The 27,895-nt window shown below is 40.9% G+C and overlaps 1 protein-coding gene across 2 annotated transcripts in view; it reads right to left on the bottom strand.

The window, feature by feature from the left end:
• Window positions 1-27,895, bottom strand: part of LOC126767714 (uncharacterized) — a 70,462-nt gene that overhangs the window by 15,276 nt on the left and 27,291 nt on the right. Inside the window, exon 9 of one of the 2 annotated variants that reach the window (XM_050485259.1) lies at window positions 11,187-22,865. The exons of the other annotated variant lie outside the window; for it this stretch is intronic. Within the exon in view, the coding sequence (XP_050341216.1) occupies window positions 11,187-22,865 (11,679 nt within the window). The remainder of the gene's footprint in view (window positions 1-11,186; window positions 22,866-27,895) is intronic. 2 annotated transcript variants of the gene reach the window in all.

The following is a 27,895-nucleotide window of genomic DNA, read 5'->3' as shown; positions in this document are numbered from 1 at the left end:
GTGCTGGAAAAGCTAATGACTTCAGAAAATCTCACAAAAGCAGAAGCGAAATATTTTGTTTGGCAATACATTTTGCTTAAATAATGTATGTAAAAAGTAGACTCGTAAGCAACTAATTATTCGCAATAAAAGTTGTGAGTTTTGATTTGTAACGAAAATTAAAATTGAATGAGTAAGATATATTAGTTAAACAATAATCAATCAATAAATATAATGAAAAGAAAATTGAGAATTTAATCTGGAAGTAAAAGGAAAGATACTTTGCCTTTCAACCTGCATTATTTTTGGTTGCTTGAAGTGTAATTTAAGCAAAAAATGAAATAATCAAAATTTTGAAAATTCTTGACTGGTGTAACGCCCGAAAATTATTCCAGCAACTATTTTACCATATACATGGTGGAGATTTCCAAAAATATAATGTATACAACTTAGAATATACCTAGTGTACCTATATTTAAGTGAGGTCATACGACGTTTGACTTCGTGTGTGACCTCTGAAGGTTCCCTTGAAGCTCTTTAAACAGAAAAACACAAAATTAATGAAGCTTCTAGAAACCCATATTTCAAAAATTTTCAGTTAACCTCAAAAAAGTAACAAAAAACATTCAATAAAATATAACCCTTTGGTTTTAGTGTTTTATCTCAGAAAATTTATCGAAAACTTCTTTAGAAATGATGCTTCAAATATACATATCGTCACCCGAAATGCAAAATAACGTGTCATCAAAAAATTCGAAATTGGGTGTTTTATTGATTACGCTTCACTACTTCAAATTGCATACATAATATTATGTACATATGTTCAACATTTTCTGGTTCTCCGATCAAATATAAACTAGTTTTAACCAATATTAAAATTTTATTTCACTCATGTTCCATTTTATTTCGTGTTCCATTCATGCCACTGTAAATTTCCGAAAATGTTGTTACGTTATTTTGCATTTCAGGTGACGATATATTCTTTCAAAATAACAATCACTCAAATATTCCCGTCTTACCTAAGGCATTAGGTATTCACCTAACAAATCCTTTCTAGATTGGTGTCTCCACTTATTTGGGTGTGCGTCTGGGCAAATATTTATATTGGGTAGTCGAAAAAGTCTTTTCGTATTTTGTCAATACATATCGTAGCAGTCGTATAGCTCCAGTGCTACCAATCACATTGTGTCATACCATATAGTGTTGGAAAGGTGAGATTATAAGCTTCATTTAACAAAAAAAATTAAATTGGGGGAAGTTGAAAAAAAGTTACAGCTATTCAAAAATGAGTGAAAATAATGAAGAGATTCACTATATTTTGAAATGTTTGTATAAAAAGGGAAGTATGCCACGCAAGCCTCCAATGAAATTTGTGAAGTTTACGGAGACCATGCTGTATCAGTTCTGCACAACAATGGTTCGCTCGCTTCCGTTCTGGAAATTTCGATTTACACTGATGAACGTTTAACACTGATAGAATAATGTCTCTAGCGGAAAAATAGCAAAAAGTGGTCGACCAAAATGGTACATATTTGTTTATTTTTGTATTATTAAAAATTAAACAAAAAATAGTTTGATTAGAAAATGCGAAAAGACTTTTCCGACTACCCAATATGTATACTACAGGTTTTGGAACTAAGATCAGGTCGAAAGTGAACTGAGTCGCAAATATCTACCTTTTTGAAGCGGGTGAAAAATCTTATTTGTACGTTTTGTTTTGAGTATAAGGCTTAATTTTTTTAAAGTACACTTCGCTTTTACTTCGAAATTCACGGGCAAAACATATTATTTTTTGGTGTAGTGACATACAAGATTTTAATAAGTAATAATAAATGAAGAGCTCAGTTTGAAAAGGCATTAATTTTACATTTAGTCATTGACCTAACTGAAAAGTGAGGTTAGGTCAGCCTAAAAATAATTTACAAAACACAAGTTACACAAATTGGCGCTTAAATAATTCAGCACTAACTTCAACTAGTCTACAGCAGTACAGATTTCAGTTCTTCTTTGAAGTAACGCAAAGAAACTACGACCGCTAAATTAAAAAAATCGGAAAGACTGCCAGTTAAGCTCATTATAAGCATTGTCAAGCTACCTAAGTGCAGTTGCATTTGAGATCAAGGTAGATTTTTTATCACCAAAAAATGTGCGTTATTGCTGCGTGTGAATACAGCTTAAGGCTGCGTTCGTTGGCTTTTCGGTATAACATTTTTCACATCTACAACGCTTATTTCCGTTACTAAAGTGGTTGATTGCAATATGAAGGTCTATTGATTTTATTATAAAGCTGTTGTTGCATATTATTTTCCAAGAATTCCATAAACATATGTATTTGAATAATGCGCTTAAAAGCTACAACGATGTTATTGAATGCGAGTACATTTTTTATTAATAGCACAAATTAACGGCAAATCATATCAATTGCCATTGTACATTTAACCTTTGAAGGTTTCTTGTTATTGCATGAAAATTAAATTAAATGAATTAATTTGCTTTACATTTCAATATGGTGACTCAGCACAAGTTTCATTGAAATATGCACGCTATGCGGTGGCAAAATTTTTCAAAAATTAAAAAAAAATCTGATATTTTGTAATACGATTTTTTTTTTTTTGAATTTTATACAGAATTTTTAACTAAAGTGTGGTATTTTAAACTAGTGAATTTGTAGTTGAATTGTTTTTATATTTTTTAGTATGAAATTTTTCGAATTTTACATAAAAATATAATGAAATTTTATAAAAACAAATATTTTTCCAAAGTATGGTAAAGTTGAGAAAACTTCATATTTGTGTTTGTATTAGTGAAATTCGTTAAAAAAAATTGCAAATAAATTTCCAAAAATGCAATCTTTTATTTTGGAGTTATTTAATTAAAATTTGCGGTGGGTAAAACTCAGTTTTAATCATCGTTGTTTTTAAATTTATATACACAATACAGTCATACACACACACATAAACACTTTTATATGTGTAATGCATAGTGACTGCAGCCAAAGCACTCCGCAGGTAGTGGCGGTTTCGAGGTGAGTGCCTAACAATACTAGCGCATTTGTACATATATACATTTAAACACACATGCATATATATACACACATACTGCACTGAAATAACGCTTTTAAAATGGGGATTTGGTTTTTGCAGCAATGGCACTGCAGTCACTGGCTTTTTGGTAAAATTTACGCGTCATTTGTTTTGGGAAGAACGTGAGTTTACTTCGTGGAACTTAGCATCTACCATTATACTATAATATAATGTATATAAGTATAAATGTATGCATTGAAAATGTTAAGTGGTTTCCCCTTAAGTGAAATAAAGAAGCTGAATTTATTGCAAAATGGAATCAAACTTTGTAAAGATATAATATATACCGCTGATATTATTTTGTAGGTTAACCGAATTAACAAGGGTAAGATGGTGTTTAGGTTAGGTTAGGTAGATCACGCGTGAGTCGTGTATAATTTAACAGCTCAACTTGCTCAATTTATGGTCAACATAATCGACCTACTGAGCGTACTATTCTCAACATCATCACCCATCTTGAGACCCAGAACTCATTATTGGATAATATTCGAGAAAATATAGCAGCCGTAGCTGAGAGTGTACACGAAGATGGTGGAGATTTGAGGTGAGAGCCGTGCCGAGCCGTGACAATTAAAGCCATTCAAGCTTCCCGAGCAACATCGCTTCGCACTGTGGGCTCTTTGAAAAATTCCAAGATGATCCGCCATTTTCGGCCAAATTTTTCTGTGTTTTTTCTAGAAAAAAGTAGGAAACTTCGAAATGGATCACCATTTACTATTAAGTTTGTCACGAAGTATGTAACACCCAGAAGGAATCGTAAGAGACGCTATTATATAATATTTCATAGTACAATGATTCATTTGACGACCTGAGTCTATTTAGCCATGTCCGTGTGTCTGTACTAGTCCCTAAATTTTGCACATGTCCTTCTCTCACCTTAAAGCTGCTCATTTGTCGGAATCGCTGATGTCGAACCACTATGGGACATAGCTGCCATATGAACTGGCTAATCAAACTAAAGTTCTTGTATGGAAGAGATGACCGATAAAAATCTGTTAATAATCTTTTATGTTATCAGAAATGCACCTGTGATTGTTATTATAGCTTCGGTGCAGCTAATTTTTTCTGCTTTTCTTAACTTTCAAATACATTTTCCAAACAATTTTAAACTAACTTTTACCTCTACCGAACTATATCCCAATATCAGCAAAGCATACGCAGATTTACCGTAATAAAAGCGAAATTTTTTGTAGGTCAAAGCCAAATTTATGGCATTTTAATTAGGAGTACGTGATTTTTTATGAAAACGGCGTATTAAAATTATAACAAAGCCAAATTATATTAAAATTTTCTGGTAGTAAACGAACCACTTTCGAAAGTTTCTGAACAATGCTCCTCAGATTAAGAGCAAAACCGAAACGTTCGATTGTTCGATTTTAATGTGTGCTTAGACCAAAAGACCGTAAAATAATTGTAGGAAATATTTGCATGTAAACAAAAAATGGCAAAATGGAATAAAACTAAATACACGCCTCGTAACGGCCCCTAATGCTTGGTAATAAAATTTATGTGCTTAGAAGAGCGTGTGAAATGCCTATTTAACTAATGAATTGGTTTCGAATTTGTCGAACAAGTAGAGTGAGATTGCAAACAAAATAACTGTTTGTATAAAATATAAATATTGCTGCATATATGTACATACTTATGTATACGTTTATATGTAAATAGCAGACGAAATATATGCTTGCTTGTAAATGGACGTAAACTCAAATGAAAAAGAAAGTATGAAAATTAAAATATCAATGCAAAAATGAGAAAAGACAAAACAAAGCAAACACAAAAAATTGAAAGTTTAGACACTTTGGAACGCGTGAATAAAAACAAACAAACAAACACATATATATTTATATACTATATGTATTCATATGCCTGACACTTTTGCGATGCTTCAAGAGAATATTTTAACAAATTTCTATGCGCATAAAAGCCACATACTTGTATGTATTGTTGTTTTAGCATTCTAAAGTATTAAACGTGAAAAAGAAAAGAAGTTACAGATTTGAAAAAGTTTAACTTCGGTTGCACCGAGGCTATAATACCCTTAACAGGTGCTTTTTTGGCAGCATGAAAGGGTATAAAGAGAACTTTATCTTGATTTTGATCCATTGGTTTGTATGACAGATATATGCCATTGGGGTCCGATTTAAAAAATTTCTTCCAAGATTTTATCGCTGCTTTCGACAAAACTATGTGCTAAATTTTGTGTTGACATCTTGTCAAACAAAAATGGTTTTTATATAATAACAAGAATTTTATCGTTCAGTTTGTATGGCTGCTATATGCTATAGTGATCCGATGTTGAAATTTTTTCTTACATATTTTAGCATTGTTTTAGACAAAAATTCATGCAAAGATTCATGATGAATTCTCAACAAATAAAAAATTTTTCCTTACAAGGGCTTGAGTGCAGTCGATCAGTTTGCATGGCAGCTATATGATATAGTGATTCGATATCAAAGTGTTTTTTATTTATTTTAGTATTGTCTTAGACAATAACTTCTGTCAAGTTTCATGATGAATTCTCGACAAATAAAAAAGTTTTCATACAAGACCTTGAGTGTGGTCGATCAGTTTGTATGGCAGCGATATGATATAAGTAGTCCGATGTTGACGGTTGCGACAAATAAACATCCGCTTGTAGAGAATAGGACGTGTGCAAAATGTTAGAGCGATATCTCAAAAACTGAGGAACTAATTTATAGACAACCAGTCCGGCATGGCTAAATGGTGGATCATTTATATGTACATATGTATACATATATATATATACTCTACAGTTTCTCTGATGTTTCCTTTTGGATGTTACAAATTTCGTGGCAGACTTAATCTGTCCTGTTCAGGGTATAAAAACCGCAAAAAAACCGCCTAAACGACAAAAGAATCACGAATTCTGCGAGCGTCGCAAAGCGGTGTCTTTATGAATAGCCAGCAGTTATGGTCAAAACGACAAAAGGTAAATCGAAAGCGTCATAAAATAACGCTACAGCGCTGACTGTGTGCATATATGTATGTGAGTGTGTGTGTAAATTTTTACGGCTTCGTATATTTTGGGGGAAACAAATTTGAAGCTGGCGAATTTCTGGTTTATTATTGCTAAAGTTGTTGCTGTAATTTTGGCATGTTATATGTTGTAGTTGTGTTGGTAATTGGCTTTTTGGTTGGTTAGTTGTTGTTTTTGGTTATTTCTTTTTTGTAGCGCTGTAGGTGCCAGCAACTACTGAAATCTACTTAAAGAAACTTGCAGCTCCACGAGCAGCTGGCCATGTGGTCAGTAAGGCACTTCAACTTGTGCATTTATTTCTTATAAAATTGTGTTTAATTTTTTATTTCACATTTTTGTGCATTTAACCAACTTTTAAGGCACAGTGTAGCGGCAAAGTAAGGCATTGTTGAAACAAGTTATTAGCGACCGCGACCGAGAAAAGTGAGGAGCACCGCCGAAACGGCTTAAATGCTAAAATATTCGTAAATATTTTCAATTTTATGTATTTCCATGCTTTATTATGAAAAATCACTTTCACTTCAGTTGTATGTTTTGCATGTGTGTGTGTGTGTTTAAGCTGGCCATTGAAGCAAAAAGAAAATGTAATTTTTTCCATTTTTCATGGCTATTTTTAGCGCTCTTTTGTTATTTTTAAACTCCGATTTTCAATTGCTAACAACTTTTGTGCCGTTAACTAATATTTACTGCGCCCATTTTGTCGTTGTTGTTATGTTTTGCTTTGCAAAATTTTATAGTACACTCAATATTTTTTACATTTTTTTACTTGCTTTTACAAATTCGATTTTTAATATTTTTTAAATAATTTTTTTAATGCAATTAACTCCATGCGATTTTTATGAAATCATTTTTTTTGTATTACAACTTCCGCCTTATTATATGTTTTGTTGTCCCGAACGCACGCACGCAAAGTGGCTACTAAATGAAGCTGCTCACTGTCGCATTCGGAGAAGTGTCACTGTCAGTGCTTCACAACTCGATATTCACGTAGAAGTGGTATTGGCGCTCGAATAGTAATTTAAATACAATTATATATAAAAAAAATTTTAGTAACTAAATACATTCATTTGAGCAGGGAAGCTGCAATTAATATGTCCACTCCAGCGTGGAGAGAGCGTGAGCATCTTGTTGTTACTGTCGTTAACTGTTCGTGAGTGAGGTCACCTCTTCACCTCTGGTGGCGAAAAGGTTAATTCAATAAAGTATTGAAGCGCATATAATATCTAAATATGCACATTTAGGATGGATACTTTACACCAAAACTAGAAACTAGTCAAAAAGTCATCACATTTACACCAGGTAGGGCCATCACAGAGCACCTAACCTGAAGATTCCACATTTGCAAAGTTAGAAAAGTTATATGATGAGCCATTGAAACACTATGTGGCTGTGGTTTGGGTGGCAGAAAACTTTCCTGAAGTAATTTCGAGGAATGGTGTTGAGTTGGCAGTATTTGGCCGCATAAAAATGCGAAACCAATCCGGTTTCTTAGATCCGCCAATCGTGGGAATGTCATCTTTGCGAATGGCCAGCCTTCAGTCTGATGAGACAGCTTATATTCCACGGCTCCTAATGCTCCAACTTATGATGATTGGTCAGTTGTGGAAAAATTAGGTATTTTAACTAATCCACTGTGTTTCTGGATAAAATTTAATTTGATTACCACCCGGAAACACAATTCGTCTAATGATTGCCTGAGTTCTGCCGCTTGCGGTCTCGCAATCCTGTGATACCCATTGCAACCAACCAACCATCTCCGAAAAAATAACTCTCTAATTGAACTAGTTACTACGAAGTTTGTAACACCCCGAAGAAAACATCAGAGACCCTATAAAACATAGGCATATATGAATGATCAGCATGATGAGCTGAGTTGATTAGGCCAGGCCCGTCCGTGCGTATAGCTGCTTAAGTCGGCACGCCTCAGTAGTGCGTTGCGATTTTTACAATGGATAAAAGTATCGAACAAAGAATTTGTCTAAAATTTTGTATTTCTTACCAAATTTCGTGTTCGGAATCATTCTAAAAGTCAATGAGTGGTACAAAGCCTTCAAAAATGGTCGAGAAGTCGTTGAAGGCATGTCTCGTTCTTGACAACCTTCGATCTCTCCAACTGTTGAAAATATTAAGAAAGTGAAGGATATAGTGCTTAAATATCGTCAGGCAAGTCTTAGAGAGATGGCTAGAGAGCTCGATATTTCTCGCGAGTCCGTGCGAATGATTTCATTGGATATTTTGGGTATGAAATGCGTTCTTTTTGGACATGCTGGATTGTTCCGATCCCACATTCATGGAGAGCATTATAACTGCCGCTGAGACATGATTATATGAGTTTGACAAGCAAACAAGTCAACCATCATCAAAATGGAACCCGCTCTCATTCGGTCGAAAATATTAAACAAAAGTCGCTGAATTAAATGAAGGCTATTCCAAAAAGTGTTTATGAAAAGTGTTTCGAGAACTGGAAAAATCGTTGGCTTAAGTGTATTGCATCTGGTGGGTATTATTACTTTGATATCAACAAAATAAATATTGATGAATAATTAAATATGTTGCGTTTTGTTTACAATTCTCGGGTTCTCTTTGGTCACAATATATTAAATTGTCAAATATCTCTCTTCCGCCTTTTTGTCTTTACGGAGCTACGTGAGTTCGGATGGGAGGTTTTATCGCATCCACCATATAGGACATAGCGCCAAGTGATTACCACCTGTTCCTGTCCATGGCGAACGCCCTTGTTGGTGTTAAGTTGAACTCAAAAGAGGCTTGTGAAAAGTGGCTGTCCGAGTTCTTCACAAATAAGGAGAGGGGCCGCTACGAGGGGGGTATTATGAAGTTGCCGTCTAAATGGAAACAGATTATCGAACGAAATGGCGTATATTTGAACTAAATCCGCTCACTGTAACACTTTTTATAAAGCATTAAATAAAGAGCAAAAAAACGGAAGGGAGATATTTGACAACCTTATATATAATATATTTTGCTTTAATTTTTAAGTTTGTTCAGTCTAAAAAGAATTTTTTTTTCAAAAACATGTGTTGAAATCCTTTGCGCATGACTGTAATCGAAGTATTTTTTAATGTAACAGCACCCAAACGATAGCACATGTATACTTGTATGTATATCTGTCTATATATTATATGTAACACCAAATCGAGTTAAGCGCTTTTCAAAATTGACAAGCTCTTAAAAAATCAATATATAATATATTTTGCTAATTTTTAAGTTTGTTCCAAAAAGTCGGAATGAATATCGCGCAATTGTATACTTGTATGTATATCTGTCTATATATTATATGTAACACCAAATCGGTGCACAAACAAAAACGTCGGAATGAATATCGAATTGTACAAAAAGCGAGTGAAAACAACAAAAATTTGAGTGAAGGGAAGTGAGGAAATGCCGCGTGGTTAGCTAATCGACCTACTGAGTAGGAAATGCAAGCGTAACGACGAAATATCGCGTGTGTGCGGCGCTTGAAAAGGCCAAATAAATTAAAGTTATTTTTCATACTGCTGTAAAGTTAAAGCGGATATATACGTAAAGTATATTTGTATGTTTGATTATAAGTGATTATATATGTATATGTGTGTGAGTGTGTTTGCATTTGCGTTGCAAAAGCAGTAAAAATCTATGCAAATAATGAAATTAATAAACCGAAAAGTTTGGCAGCCAGAATCAAATTGATTGGGGTCTTTGCGCCAACTCAAGGAAAAACGCCAAACACCATGCTATGCTCTGCTATGCACGCATATGTGTGTGTGTAAACATAGATAAAGCTGGCAAATATTAAGGCGTCAATGGAAAAGATTAAAAAAAAAGTACCAAAAACAACTTATTGCTGTATTTGCAAGCAGCAAATAGATAAAAGGAGATAACATTAAATTAAAAATGCCCACAATGTCTTAACTGCCTACAGCGATGGTGATAAATTATGTCAGACAAGCGTAAGAGCACCTTAAAAATAAAGAACTTATTAAAGCGCAAACGAATCAAATGACAAAAGTAAATAAATAAAAAATATTTATTTTTTGCTTTTGCTTTTTTTATTAACAGAAAACACAGTGTTGCGAGTTCAAAGCCCGCCTACGCCCACTAAATCGATCGAAACATTGCAGCTGCTACAAGTATTGTAAGTTTAGCGTGGCTCAGTGCTGCATGTGTGTGTGTGTGTAGCAAAGTAATGCTTTGACTCAATCGAGAATTGACCGCTAATCGCTTGTGTCGCGACGCGTACACAGAATCGCTTGAAAGCTGCGCAGTTGTTGTATTTCTTTTTGGCATTTTGCTAGCTTTGCGCTTACAGCCATAAACACGTATGAATGTGTGTGTGTTTGTGTGCAATATAATTTATAAACCTTTTGGCCCGCAAGCACTCAAAGAGACACGCTTAATTTGGGAACAGTTAATTGACCTTGATTGCGTTGAAAAGCGCGCATTTTTTCGTTTTGTTTTAGCTTTTCGCCGCGCGGTGCGCGCTTTCGACGCAACGACGCAATACTGGGCCAAGAAGATGTATGTGTCGCTGTGACGCTTAAGCGAGTAAATAGGAAAAGTTTAATTTATATACATATATGTAAGCACTCATGACAATTTCAGAGACTGCGCTTGGTTGGTGGTGACTTTGAAGTAGGTAAATGCAGCTGCAACTACAAAAGGGGCGGAAATTTATAATGAACTTGTGTAAATATATAAAAATTATTTTTTGTGAGTGAAAGCATCAGGCAGCTTCGTATTTTCCATTGGGCGCTTATGCAACACAGTTATTGACCTTTTAAATATTTATCAGCAATTAATTGCTAGCCCTAAGTAGCGCGCGCAGCGATCGCAGCTGCGTCAGATGATTACAGCTGTTTAGAGCGAAAGTCAACAAAATGCAACGACGCGTTTCACGCTGTCAACTTTTATATGACACAACGCTTTTGAAAACATCGAAAAAACACACCGAAAGCCCAAGTCAATAAAAGTTAATTGCATACAAGATAATTGTAATTATGCTTTCACATATTTCACGCCTAACTGATAAGTATTTTTATAGCTAAAATAAACTGATATACCGCGGAACAGTTAAATAATATGTAAATACACATATAAAATTAAAATAAAAATAAAAGTGCGCTTACCGCCCGACATATTCAAGCGCTTGCGCGCATCACGCTTCGAGTAGAGGAAATGCTGCAAACCCAAGCTGGCGCTGGACTTTTTCGCGCTCAAGGATGCGCTGGCGCGACTCGCTAAGCTCGGTGAACGATAACGCGCGCTCTTCGCGCTACCACCGGAGCTGTAATTGAGCGCGCCTTGTGATTTGGTGAGTGGCGTCGAGGTGGCGATTGTGGTTTGTGCAGCGTTGACGCTGACATTCGACGCAGTTGTTGCGCCCATACTTGTAGTGGGTAGACGTGGCAATGAGTTAGTGCTGGCCACTTGCGTAACACCGTTTAAGCTACGCGGTAATGTTGAACGCGCACCGAATGTGTCCTCATCCGATGAATCCGATTCGTAGATGGCATCTGGCACGCTAGAGCGTCGCACATCCTTGCAATCATTGGTGGTAACCCAGGGTTTGGCCGGTGATGCCTCCAGCTCTTGATGCCGTTCATCGCCGCCACCGATACTGCCGCACGAACGCACACGATCTAGTTGCTCGCGACTCATACTCTTGTGGTTGAACAACAGATCACCTGCCGAACGACGCTTTGCAACGGCCAAAGCGGACGCAGACGATGAGTTGTCACGATCGAGTTGACTGAGTTTCGTTCTGGAATCGCCATTAGCCAGTAATGCCGATTCAAAACTACCGCGCCACGAGAAACGTTCATAATCGCTGGCGACGCCACACTCCTCGCCGGCGGTATCGCTGACACCGCTGCTCGACTGATGATGGTGTGGACGTGTCGCCCCTGTACTGCTACCGCTTACGCTGCTGCTACATGCTGCCGATGTCGAGGCTGAGTCGAGCAGTAGATCGTGTGATTTGCTACGTGCGAGATTATTCGCTTCGTCCTGTAGCGCTTTGTTCGATTTCGTTTGATGTGACAAATGATGCGGCTGGTGTAGGTGGTGTTGATATGCGAAATGTTGTTGTTGTGTTGTGTGATGTGTGTTGCGCGTCGATTTCGCTTGGTCGCCACTCTCTGAGGGGCTCTCTTCTTCATCCTCCGTGGTAGTAATGGATATTTTGGCTTGTAGTCGTTTGTGGTGGTTGCGTTGTGGCGCAATTGGTGAATTGGTGCCGTGCGAATCATTACCGCTGTTTACCTCGTGCATAAGCGCGACAAGCCGTGTGCCGATGTGCTGCATTACCTTGGCAAACAGTTGCGGAGAACGTTCTACGCTTTGTGTGCTTCCGGTTGAAATTTGATCTTCTTCCACAGTGCGCTTTGTGTCGACGTCCTCTGCGCTGGCTGGTGGCAGCTCAACCGTGGCTTGCGTTGTAGTTGTATTATTTGCATTTCCCACAGCGATTTTCGAGAATGACGCCACTAATTTCTGATATACCAGCGCTGTGTCCGGATTCAGTCCGTGTGTATCGACCTCAAGCAGACCGCCGTCTCCGCGATCACCTTCCTCGTCTATCTCGAATTTGTTTATAATTTGTTGGCAACTTGCGGAGATTTGCTCCTTTAATTCGCCTTTACGACGATTGCTGCCTTCGAGATCGGAGCTGGTATAATCGGAAGAGTCGCATGAGTCGGACCACGTGTCTTCACTGCTTAAGTATTCAACAATTTCGCGCACTTGTTCATCATTTATGCCCGGCACTGTTTTCATCAGGCGTGTGAGCTCATTCTCGAAGTATGCTAGTTGTGGTCTCGTCTTCATGCGTCGCACCGAAATAGGTGTGGTTTGATTGGGTGTGGTACCCTTTGAGTTATTTGCAGAACCGTAGTTCTGTTGCGCATTGGCAGTGGCGACCACAAGTGTTTTGAAGAACTGACGCATCTTCGACATCATCAAGTTGGTCTCTTCATCCGAGCTCCAGTTGTTGAAACTATCCTTTCGCACCAAACTAGCATTGGCTGTGGGTGGCAGTGGTGGCTTGAGCGTAAGCCCATCTGGCTGCAGCGTTGTTGTTGAGTCATTTGGCGTAGTAATACGCACCTCGGGCAAAACGATAGTTTCACTAGTGACGTTTAGTGGCGATTCCTTTACCTCTTCGATCTGTTCCAGCGCTGTAGGCGATTTCGTACGTACTGCCGCGCTGGTCGTTGGCAATTCGGTTTCGGGCGATTTAAGCAGATCGTCATTGCTGCCTACAAAACCGCTATCACGGCTATGATGTTGCTGTTTCTTCGCTTGTGCGCTGCTAATGGAGCCGGGTGTGGGTGTGCGACATTCGGCATTTGTCGCACCTGACTTGCCTGCATCCTCGGCTGAGTCATGTAGTTTCTTCTCATCCAACGAGTCATGACGCTTACGCACTTGTTTCTTACGTTTAATCGTATCCGAAGAATTGCTCTCGAATGCCTTCTCGCCACCACTGCTTATATGCAGTACGGTGTCATCGCATGCTTCCGATTCGGAAGAGTCTAACAGATCGCTGGCAGTGGATGGTATGAGACTCGGTTCGAGTGAGTCGGCAGGCAAGGATTGCGAATCGACCAGCAGATTGTCCAATGAGGAATTATGTGAACGCGGTGTGCCACGTGCACGTACCAAACGTTTACGTCGCTGACTGGGACTGGGATGACCTTCACTATCACTGCCCACGCTACCGCTCTCATCGGATTCGTTTTTATCGCTTGCGCTGAAACCCATAAAACCGGAAAGAAAGTACTTCTCCAAACGCGATGATGCGAGCTCTGCCGCGCTATTACTATCGTTTGCATTCTCTTCCGGCACGCCAAGCGAATCTAGGCCTTCCGAACATTCACTGCTCACCTCAGATGCTGTGTCGTCGCCACGCGTGTCAATCGAGCTCATCACTTTGCCATCACCTAGATCGAAGAAGAAATACTTTTCCAAATCGGAGGCCGACAAGCGATTATGATGATTGATGGTGCGTTGTCGGCGTCGCTCCAACTCATCCAACTCCTCACCGCAATCTTCAGCGCCACGCAATGAGGCGACCTCACTTTCTTCACAACTCTCCTCCACTATCGTGTGCAAGGTGAAGTCAATAGTGGAACGATGATAGCCACGCAATTCCTCTTCGCGATCGATAAACATGCCATTCGCCGCAACGGTATCATCGCCATCCATACTTAGATCCTCCGAATCGGATGCAGTTGGCGTCGTGTCATCACCGAAATCTTCATCCCCACGATGACTGATTTCCTCTACCCAAGAGTCATCGTCCGCTAGTCCGTCCTCCAAGCAAACAGCTTTCGTCTTCGAGTTATGCTCATTATCTAGAAAATCCGCATCGTCGTCCGCACCGGCTCTACTGCTGCGACCGCTGCCACGGCCATTCGAAAGATTGTCGAAATCCTCCTCTTCCGAATCACCGTAGATAATCTTCTGATCGCGTAGCAAATCCACAGTATTCACGGGAAAATGTGCCTGTTCGCTGGCGTTCATGTCGTAAGACAACGTCACCCTGCTATTATTGTTGTTGTTGCTAATCGTATTGCGAACAGCTGGCGACGAAACATACAGCAGGGCGGAGGAGGACGAGGCGGAAGGCGATTTCAGTGAGTCATCAGCGCCATCTACTCTGTGGTTATTAGCGCTGCTGGCGTTTCTTGCGGCTATGCTGTGTACATCGCTGAAACTTGTTCTTTGCTGTGCTGAAACTGCGGGGGAACTGCTAACGTGATTTGCATGACTGCTATTACTGTTCGGCGCGTTCGCTTCATAACCACTCAAACGTATAATACTACCACCATTCGCGCTGCTACCAACACAATCAGCGCCATCCATACCACCACCACCAACACCAAGACCACCAAGTCGATTCTCGTGTGTTTGTATGGCTTGTTTGACGCGTGTAGCCGCAGATTCTATTGTCGTTATTGTTGTTGTGGTAGTGGTGGTTGCTGTGTTGTTGTTGCTGGCCAAATGCGCTTTGTCCAGAAATGCAACGCTAGCATTGCTGTTGGCCAGCAGTTCATTGCCGTTACCGATTTGTCCGTTGTCTTTTGTAATCATGATTAAACTGCGATATTTGGCCGAAAGTGAAGTGGAGGGACTCACGCTCGCGGCTGTGGGTGCAGAAGAATTGGCGTTGAATTTCGTGCGCGTGGTGGGTGCGGTCGCGTCACCAAAAATACTATCGAATTGTCTGCTACCACTAAAGGTTTCGTTGTTGACACTAAAATAGGGTGCGTATGTGTTGTGTGCCGCCCCTGCGCCTGCCGTTGTTACTACCGCTCCTAAGTCGCGTTCAGCGTATTCCGCACGAGCGCTTGATGACGCTATAATGGACGCTGGCTTTAGTTGTTCTTTCGAAGCGTTTACGCGCTCGTACTCGTCGTCGTACGAGTATGTGCTTTCTGCTTGACCCGCGCGCTCGTCGTAACCGCGTTCACGTACACGCTCGCGCTCGTAGCCTTTTTCGCTAGCGTTTTCTATTATTTGGTTATTCACTACCACCACTTTGGCGTTAACTTTATGATTGGCCTTTGTAACACTTTTATCGTTGTGGCTATTATTTTCAATTTTGCCAGACTTTTGTTGATTCTCGTTCCCTTCGTCCTCGTTAGCACTATGCGCTGCTTCGCGCTTTTCCACACTTAAAACACACGCGCTTACACTATTACTACCAACTTGTGTGTTGTTGCTATTATTATTTGATTTATTTTGCACTAACGCCACTTCGCGCGATTTATCTTCTTCACCTTGATTGCGTTCGTTTTCTACGCTTTGTGCTTGTGCACTTTGCTTGTCGCGTATTTGTAAAATTGCACTGCCACTTTGTGTAGAATTTGACAAAACAGCACCGTCACTATCGAACTCACTATCACCAGCACCGTCACCGTCACCGTCGTTGCGGTCTTTCGCGTTTAACATTTCATTTTCAACTAAACACAACGAGTTGGCCAAAACACTAGCGGACGCTGCGCGTACGACTTCCACGGCCGCTGTCGCAGCTGCGTTCACCTGAGCTCGGCCCGAACGCGTCGACACGATGTTAGCCACTTCATTGACGGTATTGTCGTCGTCGTTGTTGTTGTTGTTTTTAGTGTATGTAGTGACGTTTCCATGTTCGTGCTCTTCATTGTTGTGAATTATTGCTTTTGATGTTGCTATCTCAGCCGGCGCGTCTCTCGTCCCGCTCTCACAAGCCAGCTGACGCTCTTGTGCCGTTTCGTTAATTTGCAAACTCAACTCTTCAGCTACCTGCGCGCACTCTTGCGCTTCCAGTGTTGGATGCCAAGCCACTGCTGCTGGCGACTGCGCTGCCGCGCCGTCACTCAACATAAGCGTGGCTTGGTAAACACTTTGCTCAGGTGTTTTATGCCTTTGCTCGTCGCTTTTCGCAAGTGCATTTGCGTTGTTTATTGTTGTTGTCGCTGTGTTATTAGTTGTAGTTGCTGGCATACTCGTTGGCTCTAGCGAGTCCATAAAACAGCCGGAGAGCGATTGCGGCGGCGCTAGTTCATTAGTCGTTTTGCACGCTTCGCTGAATCTTCCCAGCCATGCTGGTCGTTGTAGTGGCTGTAAGTACTCTTCTTCGCTTTCTTCTTCTACAACCGTTTTTTCTTCAACTTTATCTTTTACTATGTTTTCTTTGCTTTGTTTGTAGTTTACATTGGCGCACTGCTCAGCTGTTCGGCTCGTACCTGTGCTCATACCTGTTTTCTGTGGTTCCAGCTCGTTCGCGCTTAGTGTTGTTGGCCTTTTGTTTGTCGTCGTCGGCGGCTCATTTACATGCGCTTCTTCAGTTTTATTATCTGCTTGAAGTGCCACCTTTTGTAGTTGCTCTGCAGTTGTTGTTGTTATCTTTTTGTTTTGCTTTTGTTTTAAGTTTGCCGTTTGTGTGCTGTTATCCTCGCCTTCTTCTTTGTTTTCATCACAAACAACAATGCGATTATCGCCTTTCGTCACCGTAGTATTGTCAGCGCTTTTTTGTTGTTGTTTTTGCGCTTCTTCAATTTCAGTCACATTCAGTGTTTCTTTTCCATTAGAATCACTTGCTTGCTTCTCAGAAGTCTGGCGCTCTTTACCTGTTTCACCAACCTGAGCGGCAGTCAAGCGGCGCGGCTCACATACAGCGCGTTGGTCTGCCTTCAGCGCCTTCTCTGAATTTGCTTGTTTTGCAGCACGTTGTTGCTCAAGTACTTTTTCATTTTCTTGATTTATTTCTGTATTTTCTTCCTCCACTTTGGCGTGTTCCTGTGCCGCGCTATCGTTGCACTCGTTGTTTGCTTTGTTGTTGCGCGCCTGTCCCTCTACCTCAGCCGCCTCGTCGGCACTCAACACTTTTACATTCGCTGCAAGTACTTCGTTTCCACCAATTATTGCTTCCCCCATTGTTGTCGTCGCAAGCTTTGTGTTGTTGGCTGTTGTTCTAGTTGTTTCTTTTATACTTGTTGTAGTAGCACCACAACCTGTTTGCAAACTATTTTTAGCTTCATGCCCGACCATATCGCACTCGTAATGCTGTTGGCGCTGTGCTCGCGTTTCGTCGCCGCGTGCAAAACCAGCTGCCCCCAGTGGTCGCGCACCACTCACTTCGTCGCCGCCGCCGCCGCTAACACTGTGCGCGTCCCTTATAGTTGCGTCATCATTGCAAACAGCAGCAATGGCGCGCGCGTCATCGCTTTTGTGCGCTTCTGTATTGTTCTGTGCCGCGCCATTGTCGTCATCGCTTAAGCCGCGCTCAGGTGTCACCGTCGCTGCGGCGGTGGAAGAAGACTTTGAAATGCTAGGCGGCGTAATTGTAGTAGCGGATGTGTAATTCACCAGCGCTGCACTATTTAGCGCGCCTTCAGTGGTGGTGGCCGAAGACAGATGGTCTTTGTTGATTTCTTGTACGCCGCGTCGTAATTTTTGCAATTTCAGTTCGAGCTCAGAGTTCTGTTTTGTCAGCGCCAACAAGCGATTAACGTCGTTCGAAATGCTATGCAACTCATCGCAGGCTTCTTGTGTGTCTATTTCCCAATCGTGTGCAGTTGTTGTTGGTGCGCTTACGCCAGCACCATCAGCGCGCATCAGCGTTTCGCCAGTACATTCAAAGCATTTGTTTGTTTTTGTTGCGCTGAAATCAAACGAAATCGTTGGCGCGTCTGTTGTGTTTGCTGTGGCAAGTTTTGGCATTGCAACAGCTGTTTTGCTATCTAAATCTGTTTTAATTTCTGCTTGATTTTTTGCTGCTATTGTTGTAAAATCTGTTTTCATTGTTGTTGTTTTATCGTTTGTATCGGCGTGTGCTGCTTTTAATTGCTCTAATTGTTGCGTTGTACGATCGCTTGATTTTCTGCATTGCATGTGGCTTTCTTCAGCGTTTTTGTTGCTTTCATTGTTTTTGCTTATGTTTTTATTGCCATTGGCGCTAGCCATGTCTGTCTCACTTGCCACTTTCTTGCTAACTGTGCCACCAATAGCGCGCGCTCTATTACTACTGCCCGACGCCGTCGCCGTGCACTTTTTACGTTCGCGTTCGCGTTCACCCAGCGCTTGCCGCTCCGCCTCTTCGTCGTTCAAGAGACGCATCGCATGCAACACCACACCGCCATTACCGTTCGCTTCATTATCGGTTTCGCCGCCAACGACAATAATACAATTGGCAATCTCATCGACCGATGTTGCCACATATTTGCCAGCAACATGTCCGCGTTCACTTTTGACTGCCTTGCACATACGATTATTAGCGGCAACATCATCGTCACCGTCGTCATCATCATCATTATCATTGTCGCTTTGGTACTCAGCATCATTATGCGCATTCCGTTCATTGTCGCTAGTGCTTGTATCATCACTCTCACTTTCATCTGCCATATGCCAACCGCTTGCCGTTGCGCCCGCCTCTTCTTCACTAATGACCTTCACCGAATTCAAGACAATGCCACAATCGGGACGCTCAGTGTCCGTATCATTGTCGGATGAGTCTTCGAGATTGGCATCCGATGATTGTGAATCATTTTCGCTAGATGTCGAAGCGCCACGTCGTCGGTGCGCGCGTGGCACCGGATTCACCACGAATACTTTAGAGAAATGTTTGCTTTTGGGTCGTCTATCGGCTATGGTGCCCGTGTCATCGGTGTCGATCGACTCGGACGAACTCGAACTATTGGTTGCTGTGTTCTCGCTGCTCGTATTGGTATTCTGATCCTTTGCTGAAGTGGCGGAACTACGTGAATGTGTGCGCCTAACGCGCGCATATGGTTCGTCAGCGGCGCTGGTCGCCAATACATCGCCATCCTCATCGTCATCGTCCAAATGACTTACGATGAGCGCTTCGATGCCCGCCACACTGGCGATGTCATAACTGCGCTGTACTGAGCGTCGCGCGCCGGACGCAGCTCCTGCGGCGCTGGACGTGCGGCTCTTTGACTTGTATTCCTTTTCGTTACTGTCACTCAAATCTGTATCTGTATCGCCGCTATCTGCCGATTCGGCATCTGAAGACGAGAATACATTTTCACTTTGTAGATAGCCGCCAGCCGTTGTGGCATCGCTCTTCAATTTACCAATCGAAATCATGGCGCTGTAGGATTTGGTTTGTTTGCCGCGCTTCTTTGTAGTATTATTGAATTGCTGGAAGAACGCTTGTTCGTTTTCGAAAAGATTTTCTTCTTCCTTTAGTGGTATTAACAAAAGTAATTCGACATTTTCCTGCAGCTGTTGTGATCGTTCTGCTGTAGTTCTGGTCGCCTTCACTGCAGTCTTACAAGTGCTCGCTTTAGTGTTCAGACGATAACTAGTTTCAGCTACGCGCTGACGTTTGCTGCCAGCGCCTTGCTCAATTCCTTTCACGTCTGCAACAGCGCTGTTGGCGTCATGCACATAGTTAGTTGTCGCGCTGACGCTGTGCGCTTTACCAACATCACTATTTCCGCTCCGCGAAACAACCACCTTTTCCTCTGTGTCAGCGTTGTCAGCGCTGACGTGCAAAGCACTATTGCTGCCGCCACTGGTGTTGTGGTTAGTCCAAGTGGTGGTGGTGGTGGAATTACTATAAGTGCTGGCGTCCACGCTGTTCGCCAAACGAGTTCTTGCCGCTGCGCTATTGTTGTTGGCTACCTTAAGTTTATATTGATTTTGTTTGCCTGCTGTCGCTTTTTCTACTTTAACCGTGTGACTACAGCATTGCGCCGCCGGACTTGTGTTTAAGCTTTGCTCACCGTCGTTTAGCTCGTCGTAGCAATACGGCGCCGCCGCTGCTTGTTCTACCAGGCGATCCCCGCTCTGACTGCGGCTGCGCGCTGATGCTGCGACCGATTGTCGCGCTGCCGAATTTACTTCAACGTCGGCGCTTTTTCTTGCTACACCTTTTGCTGCTCTTTGCAAGGCAATTGGTATGGTTGATGTTGGTTTTGTTGTTTTCACGACTTGTTTGGTGGCTAGCGCGTTGCTATTTGTTTGTTTTATATTCTGGTCACTCCGTGACGACGACGATGACGATGATGACGACGACGACAACGACGCCTCATTCGTCTTTTCAGCAAGCGCGCTGCTCCAGTCTCGGTCTGTGTCACTATTAATGTTAGTTTTATTTTTCTGGTTTTTGCTATTGCTCTTATTATTGTAGTTGCTGTTGTTCTTGTATTGTTGTTGTTGTTTTTGTTGGTTAACTATGTTTGCGGTGCGTATGGCAGTACAAGTTTTAACATAGCCGCTGTTTGTTTCGTCGCGGCCTACCTGTCCGCCTGCAAGTTTTTCTTGCAAATGCGCAAACTCGTTTGGCTCCACACTTTTTTCAGCTGTTTTTAATGATAACCTTTGCCGTTGTTGTTGTTTGTTATTTTCTGGGAAGCGCTGGCTAGCGCTATGGGTAGATGTGCAACTATTTGCCAATAATTGCCATTCAGCGGCGGTTGCTTCCTCTTCTATGCCCTCAGCGTCCTCAGCGCTTTCGCAGTCGCTGCGCTTATCAACTGTAGCGTTCGAGGAAATTTCGATATCAACGTTCGGTTGTTGTAAAAGCTGTTGCTGCTGTTTATCGGTACTGCGCGCACGACTCCGTACTTTTTTATAATCACTAAAGTGTGTTGTTGTTGTTGCTCTTGTTGTGCGCTGGCCATCTACAAATGTGGGCGTTTCATTTTCAAGTGTTTCACACGCGTTCACCTCGGCAAAAACGTGCTGATCCGTCTCACTGAAAACACGACTCGACCGCGTCGACGGTTTTGTTGCTACTAATATTGGTGGTTCGCGCAAGCCAAACGCCAACTGCTCGCCGCATTTAGCTTCAGTACTGTTGTAGTTGTTGCCGTTGTTTGTGTTGGTATAACTTGGTGTTTTGTTGCTTTCTTGACTGACAGCTGTGGATTGGTGCTGCACCATTAATGTGTTGGTGGCAGTGTTGTTTGTGGTTTGTGAGCCAAAGTTGTTGTTATTATTTAGTTGTTGCTGCTGTTGTTGTTGGTAGATTGTTTGCTGTTGCTGCAGGCTGTTTGCCGCAAACCGGCTCAAACTACCGAATTCGCCCAAACCACTGCTGGTCAATGTCTCCAAGCTGCCAGCTGTGGCTGTTGTGCCATACCCAGATGACGAAGCCTGCGAATACGTGGAGGCGCTCAGTTCTGGCGTGGATGACTTGAAACCGGCGCGCGCCAGTCTTGCCTGCATACCCAACAAAGGCGCGCCGCCACCGCCACCTTCATCAACAGTTAGTTCACCGGATTTGCCGGCGCTCAGCTGTTGATAGTTGGCCGCATTTGAATAGGCTGCCACCACTGCCGCCGCAGCGGCTGCTTGTAGATTGTTGGCCGCTACGTCGGTGTGCTGCACCAAACCGGGTCCTGCTGTGCACCAGAGCTTCTGCAGCGAGGCGCGCAATTGCTCATCTTTGTCCATAATGTTAAGTATGTCTGAATGGCTGGCGGCATGCGTATTAGCTGCGCCCTTCAACAGTTCGTTGGGGTGCCAGCTGTGAAAGGCGGCCATGGGCACTGGTATCGGCACCGGCACCGGTATGGGCACATATTGCGGTTGTGGCTGCGGCGGTGCGGTGTGCGGCGCTTGTGTAACGCCACCACAACTACAGACACCCAGTGGCGTTGTGGCTGTGTTCTCCTGTATTTGCTTGGCCGCGGCATGATGATGATGTCGATAGTGATGATGATGATGGTGATGTTTGCTTTCTTTGCCCACAAAACGCGTTTTGATGCGTGTCTTCATGCTCAACTGATGATGTTGCTGTTGCGGCTGCTGCTGCTGACGACCAGTCGCACTGATGTTTGGCGTGCCGGCGGTTGGTGCACGCACGAAATAGCCATCGGAGCTGGTTTGTGAAGAACTTTCACCTTGCATGAGCAGCTCCTCATCAGTGCCGGTGTCACTTTCGCGTATGCGCGGACAATAGACAAGCGATTTGCGGTAAAGCAGTGGCGATTCGGTGGGCGAGGCGGTGCTCTCGCTAGACTTAAAGTCACGCATTACGGCGTTACGACGCGTGACCAACGGCGAGGCGCACGGTGAGTATATGATTTGTTTGGTTATGGAGCCGCTGGTGCAAATCATTGATGGCTCAAAGTAATCCCAATCGCAGTCGTCTATCGTAATGCTGCTGTAGTTGTGTGTGGATGAAGTGGTGGAGCTGCTATCCTCGAACTCCTCATCCTTGCCGGAGGACGATGAGTCGGAGGAGTTAATGAAGACGAGCTTAAATTCTTCAGCATCCACATTGTAATGTTGGTGATTGAATGTTATCGATTTTAATTCCAATTCGGAGGAGGTCTCCATATCGTAGGCATCTGTGCGGAGTGAAAGGAGCACGGAAAGTGGTCAGTTGCTAGTTTATTATTTGCTTGCAAAGTTGGGTGGTTTAGTTAGCCAAAGCCCATGTTGTACGTGTGAGTACATGTACTTCCATTACCGTTAGTTTTTTTTTATAAAGCACACCATTTATTAGTAAGTATTAGGCACTTTAATAAGTTCCACTATTTTTAGTTAATTTTTTTCTTGGAAGCCGTCACCGTTTTTTGTTAGTTAATGGTATACATCATGAGCTACCAAAACTAGATTTGTTATTTTTCTACTTTACAGTTATTAATAATATTTTTAAATACACATAACCGCAAAATACTTATTTATTTTAAATACTGATAAATTTCAAGAACAATTACATACATACATATATACACATATTGATAAAGCAATTTACTGCAGAAGCGTTACACATTGTGGATGATTAATCATAGAAATGTTTTGTAACAACTGGTTGCTGTGTTTTCACCACGTGATGAGTCGACACACGTTTTTAACATTATAAATATTTATTACGAAGGAATGTGACTTTTGTAAATATAGTTTTTCTGCCATTAGCAGAGCCATTAGTATTTTTTTACGAATACGCTACAGGTAAACTTAGTTCCAAATTGGCGTTTTTCTCTTAAAAGGCGAAGAAGGGATTGCCAAAGCTTTCATTTGTTGTGCAGAACAAACAAAGTTAAGTTAAAGAACTATAACCATTTGGGAATTTCAAAAAATTGAATTTATTTTGCAAATACCATATCTATATGGAATATCCTACATATTTCTGAGAATATTCTCCAAAACTTTTAAATAAATTCGGCAAATAATTTCGGAGATACATTGAGACAAAAAAGCACCAGGAAATTGTAATTGAGTTTCCCGGGCAAATGACATTTCAAAAAAATGTATTTTGCTAAGCTAGTAGGACTGTCCTTAATTACTATATCAAATAAGATCGCGATGTGACAACTACTTTGTTTACAGCAGCTGCTTAAGTTCGTACACCTCAGTAGTGCGTTGCAATTTTTACAATGAATAAAAGTATCGAACAAAGAATTGGTCTCAAATTTTGTATTTCTAACCAAATTTCCTGTGCGGAATCGTTGCGACTGTTGGAAAAAGCTAACGGTGATTCAGTCTTATCAAAAACTACAAACTTACAAGTGGTACAAAGCCTTCAAAAATGTTCGAGAAATCATTGAGGACATGCCTCGACTTCTTTAACTGATAAAAATATTAAAAAAGTGAAAGATATGGTGCTTGAAAGGGTAGCTCGATATCTCTTACGAGTCCATTCGAATGATGTTGGTGGATATTTTAAGTATGAAACGCGTTGTTGCTCCACAGGTCCTGATAAACCTGATTTTTTCAAAAAGAATACCGTAAACCAGTCTCTTTGGACATTCTTGATCGTGCGAATTCCGAACTTACATTCATGGAGAGCATTATAACTGCCCATGATAAATGGGTTTATGAGTTTAACATGCAAATAAGTCAACAATCATCGGAATGGAACCGAAACCAAAAAAAAAAAAAAACACGCCAAAGCCGCTTCAAAATCAAGGTGATACTCATTATTTTTTTCGATATTCGTGGTGTGGAGTATCATGAATTTGTTCCGGATAGATAGATGGTCATTAGGGAGCACTATTTGGCCTTACTGGGGCTTTGGCGTGACAACATCCGTCGAAAACTGAAGGAATTGTGGAAGACCAATTCATGTATTTTAAACGAGGATAAAGCAATATCGCATTGGACCAAGATTATGACCGAATTTATAGCCAAAACCGCAATGAATACCATCGATCAACCACCGTATTCACCAGAGTTGGCTTCGTGTGAATTTTTCTTGTTCTACAAATTGAAACCCGCTCCGTGAAACTCGTTTTCAGTCGAGCGAAGACTCAAAGCAAAATTTGCTGAAGGAGCTGAAGGCCATCCAAAATGCTTATGAAAGGTGTTTCGAGAACTGGAAAAATCGTTGGCTTAAGTATATTACAACTGGTAGATATAAAGTTGGAGACGACAAAATAAATATTGATGCAAATTTAAATATTAACTAGCCTACAAATAGGGAGCATATTGGTGCTCCACTGCCCGTGTGAATGTTTAACCAGCTGAAAGATTCGTGAAAATCTGAAGGTTTGCTATGAAAATGCTACAGTCATTAGGCAGTCGAAGTTCTAAGAATTTCAATTGTAGAATCTGCAACCATCTTTAGGCTTTGTCTTTGATAAGCAGAACTCAAATCATCCACCTTCCCTGAGTTTGAAAACCGTACATCGGCCGAAAATGTCAACAAATGCTATGCTATTCAGAATTGCTTGGTAATGTAAAATATTGATCAGAGTCGCTCGTTGTCCACGTTTAGGTGGTTCAGAGTGGTAACCCGTAGCTGCATAAAAACCACATAGATGTTATTCAACAAATAAAATTTATAAGACGGTCTAAAGTAGAAAGTTTTAGAAAATAAATTTCCCTTTCTATGTCTTGTGAAACTAGCATTAACCCAAGTTCAGCGTTTTAGTAGTGATTAACATGTATCATTGCCTTCTCCCAGTTAAGATGATTTTTAAAAGGGATTCTGAAAATCAATAAAAATTTTGTATTAAAGAGGTATATAATGACAACCAAGAATTACGAGACCCATGACGAATTGATAAAGCGATATATATAGAAAATAATTTCAGAAACTGAGAAAATATTCAGTATCAGGGGAAACTATTCTGTATTAACTTGAAATAAAAAAGTACCTCCTTTGTTTATTTCTTTCATTGAACAGTAATTAGAGTGAACAACTGAAAATTATGAAACAAAGCCAAAGGCATTAAATACTCGTAGATACTAACCGTTTCCACTCCACTCTCGCTAAAACACCTGTTATTATGAGCTTGTACTTGAAAAAGTACGCATCCACTAAAAAGTTGATAAGAGTAGCTTATTACTCATAAGCGCTCACATTTTATCATGACTTGGGTATAGAATTTAATATATAGTATATGCTGATATGATAACTTCGGTGCGCTATCTGACAGCTGAAAATCATAACAAGTTTTTGAGACAGAAACTCATTTTGTGTTTATCAGATAAAATTATGGTAGAAGGGAGAAAACAACAATAACAAAAGGAATTATTTTGGTTTCGTGAGATATGATAAGTTAGTTCTTTTTGCATTAAAGCAACGAGTGGTCCAAGTAGAGTAGTACATGAGTAATGTTCAGTATTGTTTGGAATCTCATCATGAAAAGACTTTCGCCTGAACAACATTTACAAATCGTTCAACTTTATTATGAAAATTCACGTCACTTAAAGAATGGGTTTCGTTCACTTCGCTCAACTTATGGTCAACATAATCGGCCTACTGAGCGTACTACTGTGATCAGCACCCATCTTGAGACTCAGCATTATTAATTTGATAATATTCGACCGAATAGACTACGTCCAGCACGAAGTGAAGAAAATATAGCAGTCGTAGTTGAGAGTGTACACGAAAACTATGGAGAGTCGATTTGGCGCCATTCGCAGCAAATCGGACTGACGTATGGAACGACTTGGCGCATTTTACGATCTAAATTGAAAGCGTATAAAATACAGCTTGTGCCAGAATTGAAGCCGCTCGACCTTCCCAAGTGACATCGCTTCGCTCTAGGGGCTTTTGAAAAGTTCCAAGAAGATCAACGTGTTCGAGCCAAATTTTGTTCAGCGTTGAGGCCTATTTCTGGCTTAATGGGCATGTAAACAAGCAAAATTGCCGCATTTGGGACGAAGAGACGGTTTGGTACGGTTCGTGGGCAGGTGCATTCATCGGTCCATCTTTCTTCAAAAATTATTCCGGTGAGAACGTAATGACGGCAATGGCGTCCGTTATCGTGTTATTATTTCAACAAGACGATGCCACTTCCCACACAATCAATAGATTTGTTTAGAGAACACTTCGGTGAGCAGATAATATCATATTTTTGGCCGGTCGATTGGCCACTTAGAACCCATGTAAAGTCTAAAAATTGATCACTCTTCATAATGTTCTTATTATACTAAAAAAATGAGTGCAAAAAAAGTAGTTGGACAAATAGCAAGTTTTCGTAAACAATTAATGAATGTTAATAGCTTCTAAAAATATATTAAATTAAATAAATGAAGACGTTCTGTATCGAATGAAATAATTCAGAAGAAGCAAGGTCTGGGCTATAAGGCGGGTGAGTCAAAACTTCTCAGTCGCTCCGTTAATAGTATTATCCGGTATTATTAGAAGCTTATAACACACCAAGCCTTTTTAATCCCAACAAAAACAGAACATTACTTAGATTTCATGGATATTCGGCTTTGCTGTTGACTTCGTGGATTGACCAATTTTCAGGTATGCTTTTTTTGCGTTGTCGCAATGGTACCATTATTCATCACAAGACACAATCTAATGCAAAAACTACATTATCTTATAACATTTTAGCGTCATTTCTGACATGCAAAATCGTCTTTAAACGTTTCTTGGTTTCAATTCACGCGGCACCCAATTTTCTAGCTGTTGAATTTATCCGCTTGCTTTAAAGCGAGATAATATATCCGGAAGAATACGCCCAATGATAGTAGCCTTTCAACGCATATTCGAAAAAATTTACTACAAGTAATAATCAAGTTACGTCATCTGTTGACGAATATAGTTATAGACCCAGTACAAAAAAGGTATTGACGATATTTCGAAAACTTCGATTTGAGTTGCTTTACCTGTAATATGCGTACAGATGTTTCGATTTTATTCATAGTTGCCTTCAAAATGGCGCCCCAATACTATACCGCGGAAAAGTTTTAGGTTGTTTGAAGCCTTTTTGACGTGGGAACTAACAAACTTGGTAGAGCTTATTATTTGCATTTTTCCAAAATTGTCCTGATACTTTAATGGCACGTGATAAATTATTATCCACTTTCCTTTTCAGTTTTAGATGACGAAAGGAGTCACTTTTCAATAAAAACAAGAAAAAACGTTAACTTCGGCTGCACCGAAGCTAATATACCCTTCACAGGTGCATTTCTT

This window comes from Bactrocera neohumeralis, chromosome 2, assembly GCF_024586455.1.
Source record: "Bactrocera neohumeralis isolate Rockhampton chromosome 2, APGP_CSIRO_Bneo_wtdbg2-racon-allhic-juicebox.fasta_v2, whole genome shotgun sequence".
Lineage (NCBI taxonomy): Eukaryota > Metazoa > Arthropoda > Insecta > Diptera > Tephritidae > Bactrocera > Bactrocera neohumeralis.
This window is presented reverse-complemented; position numbering and strand designations above follow the sequence as displayed.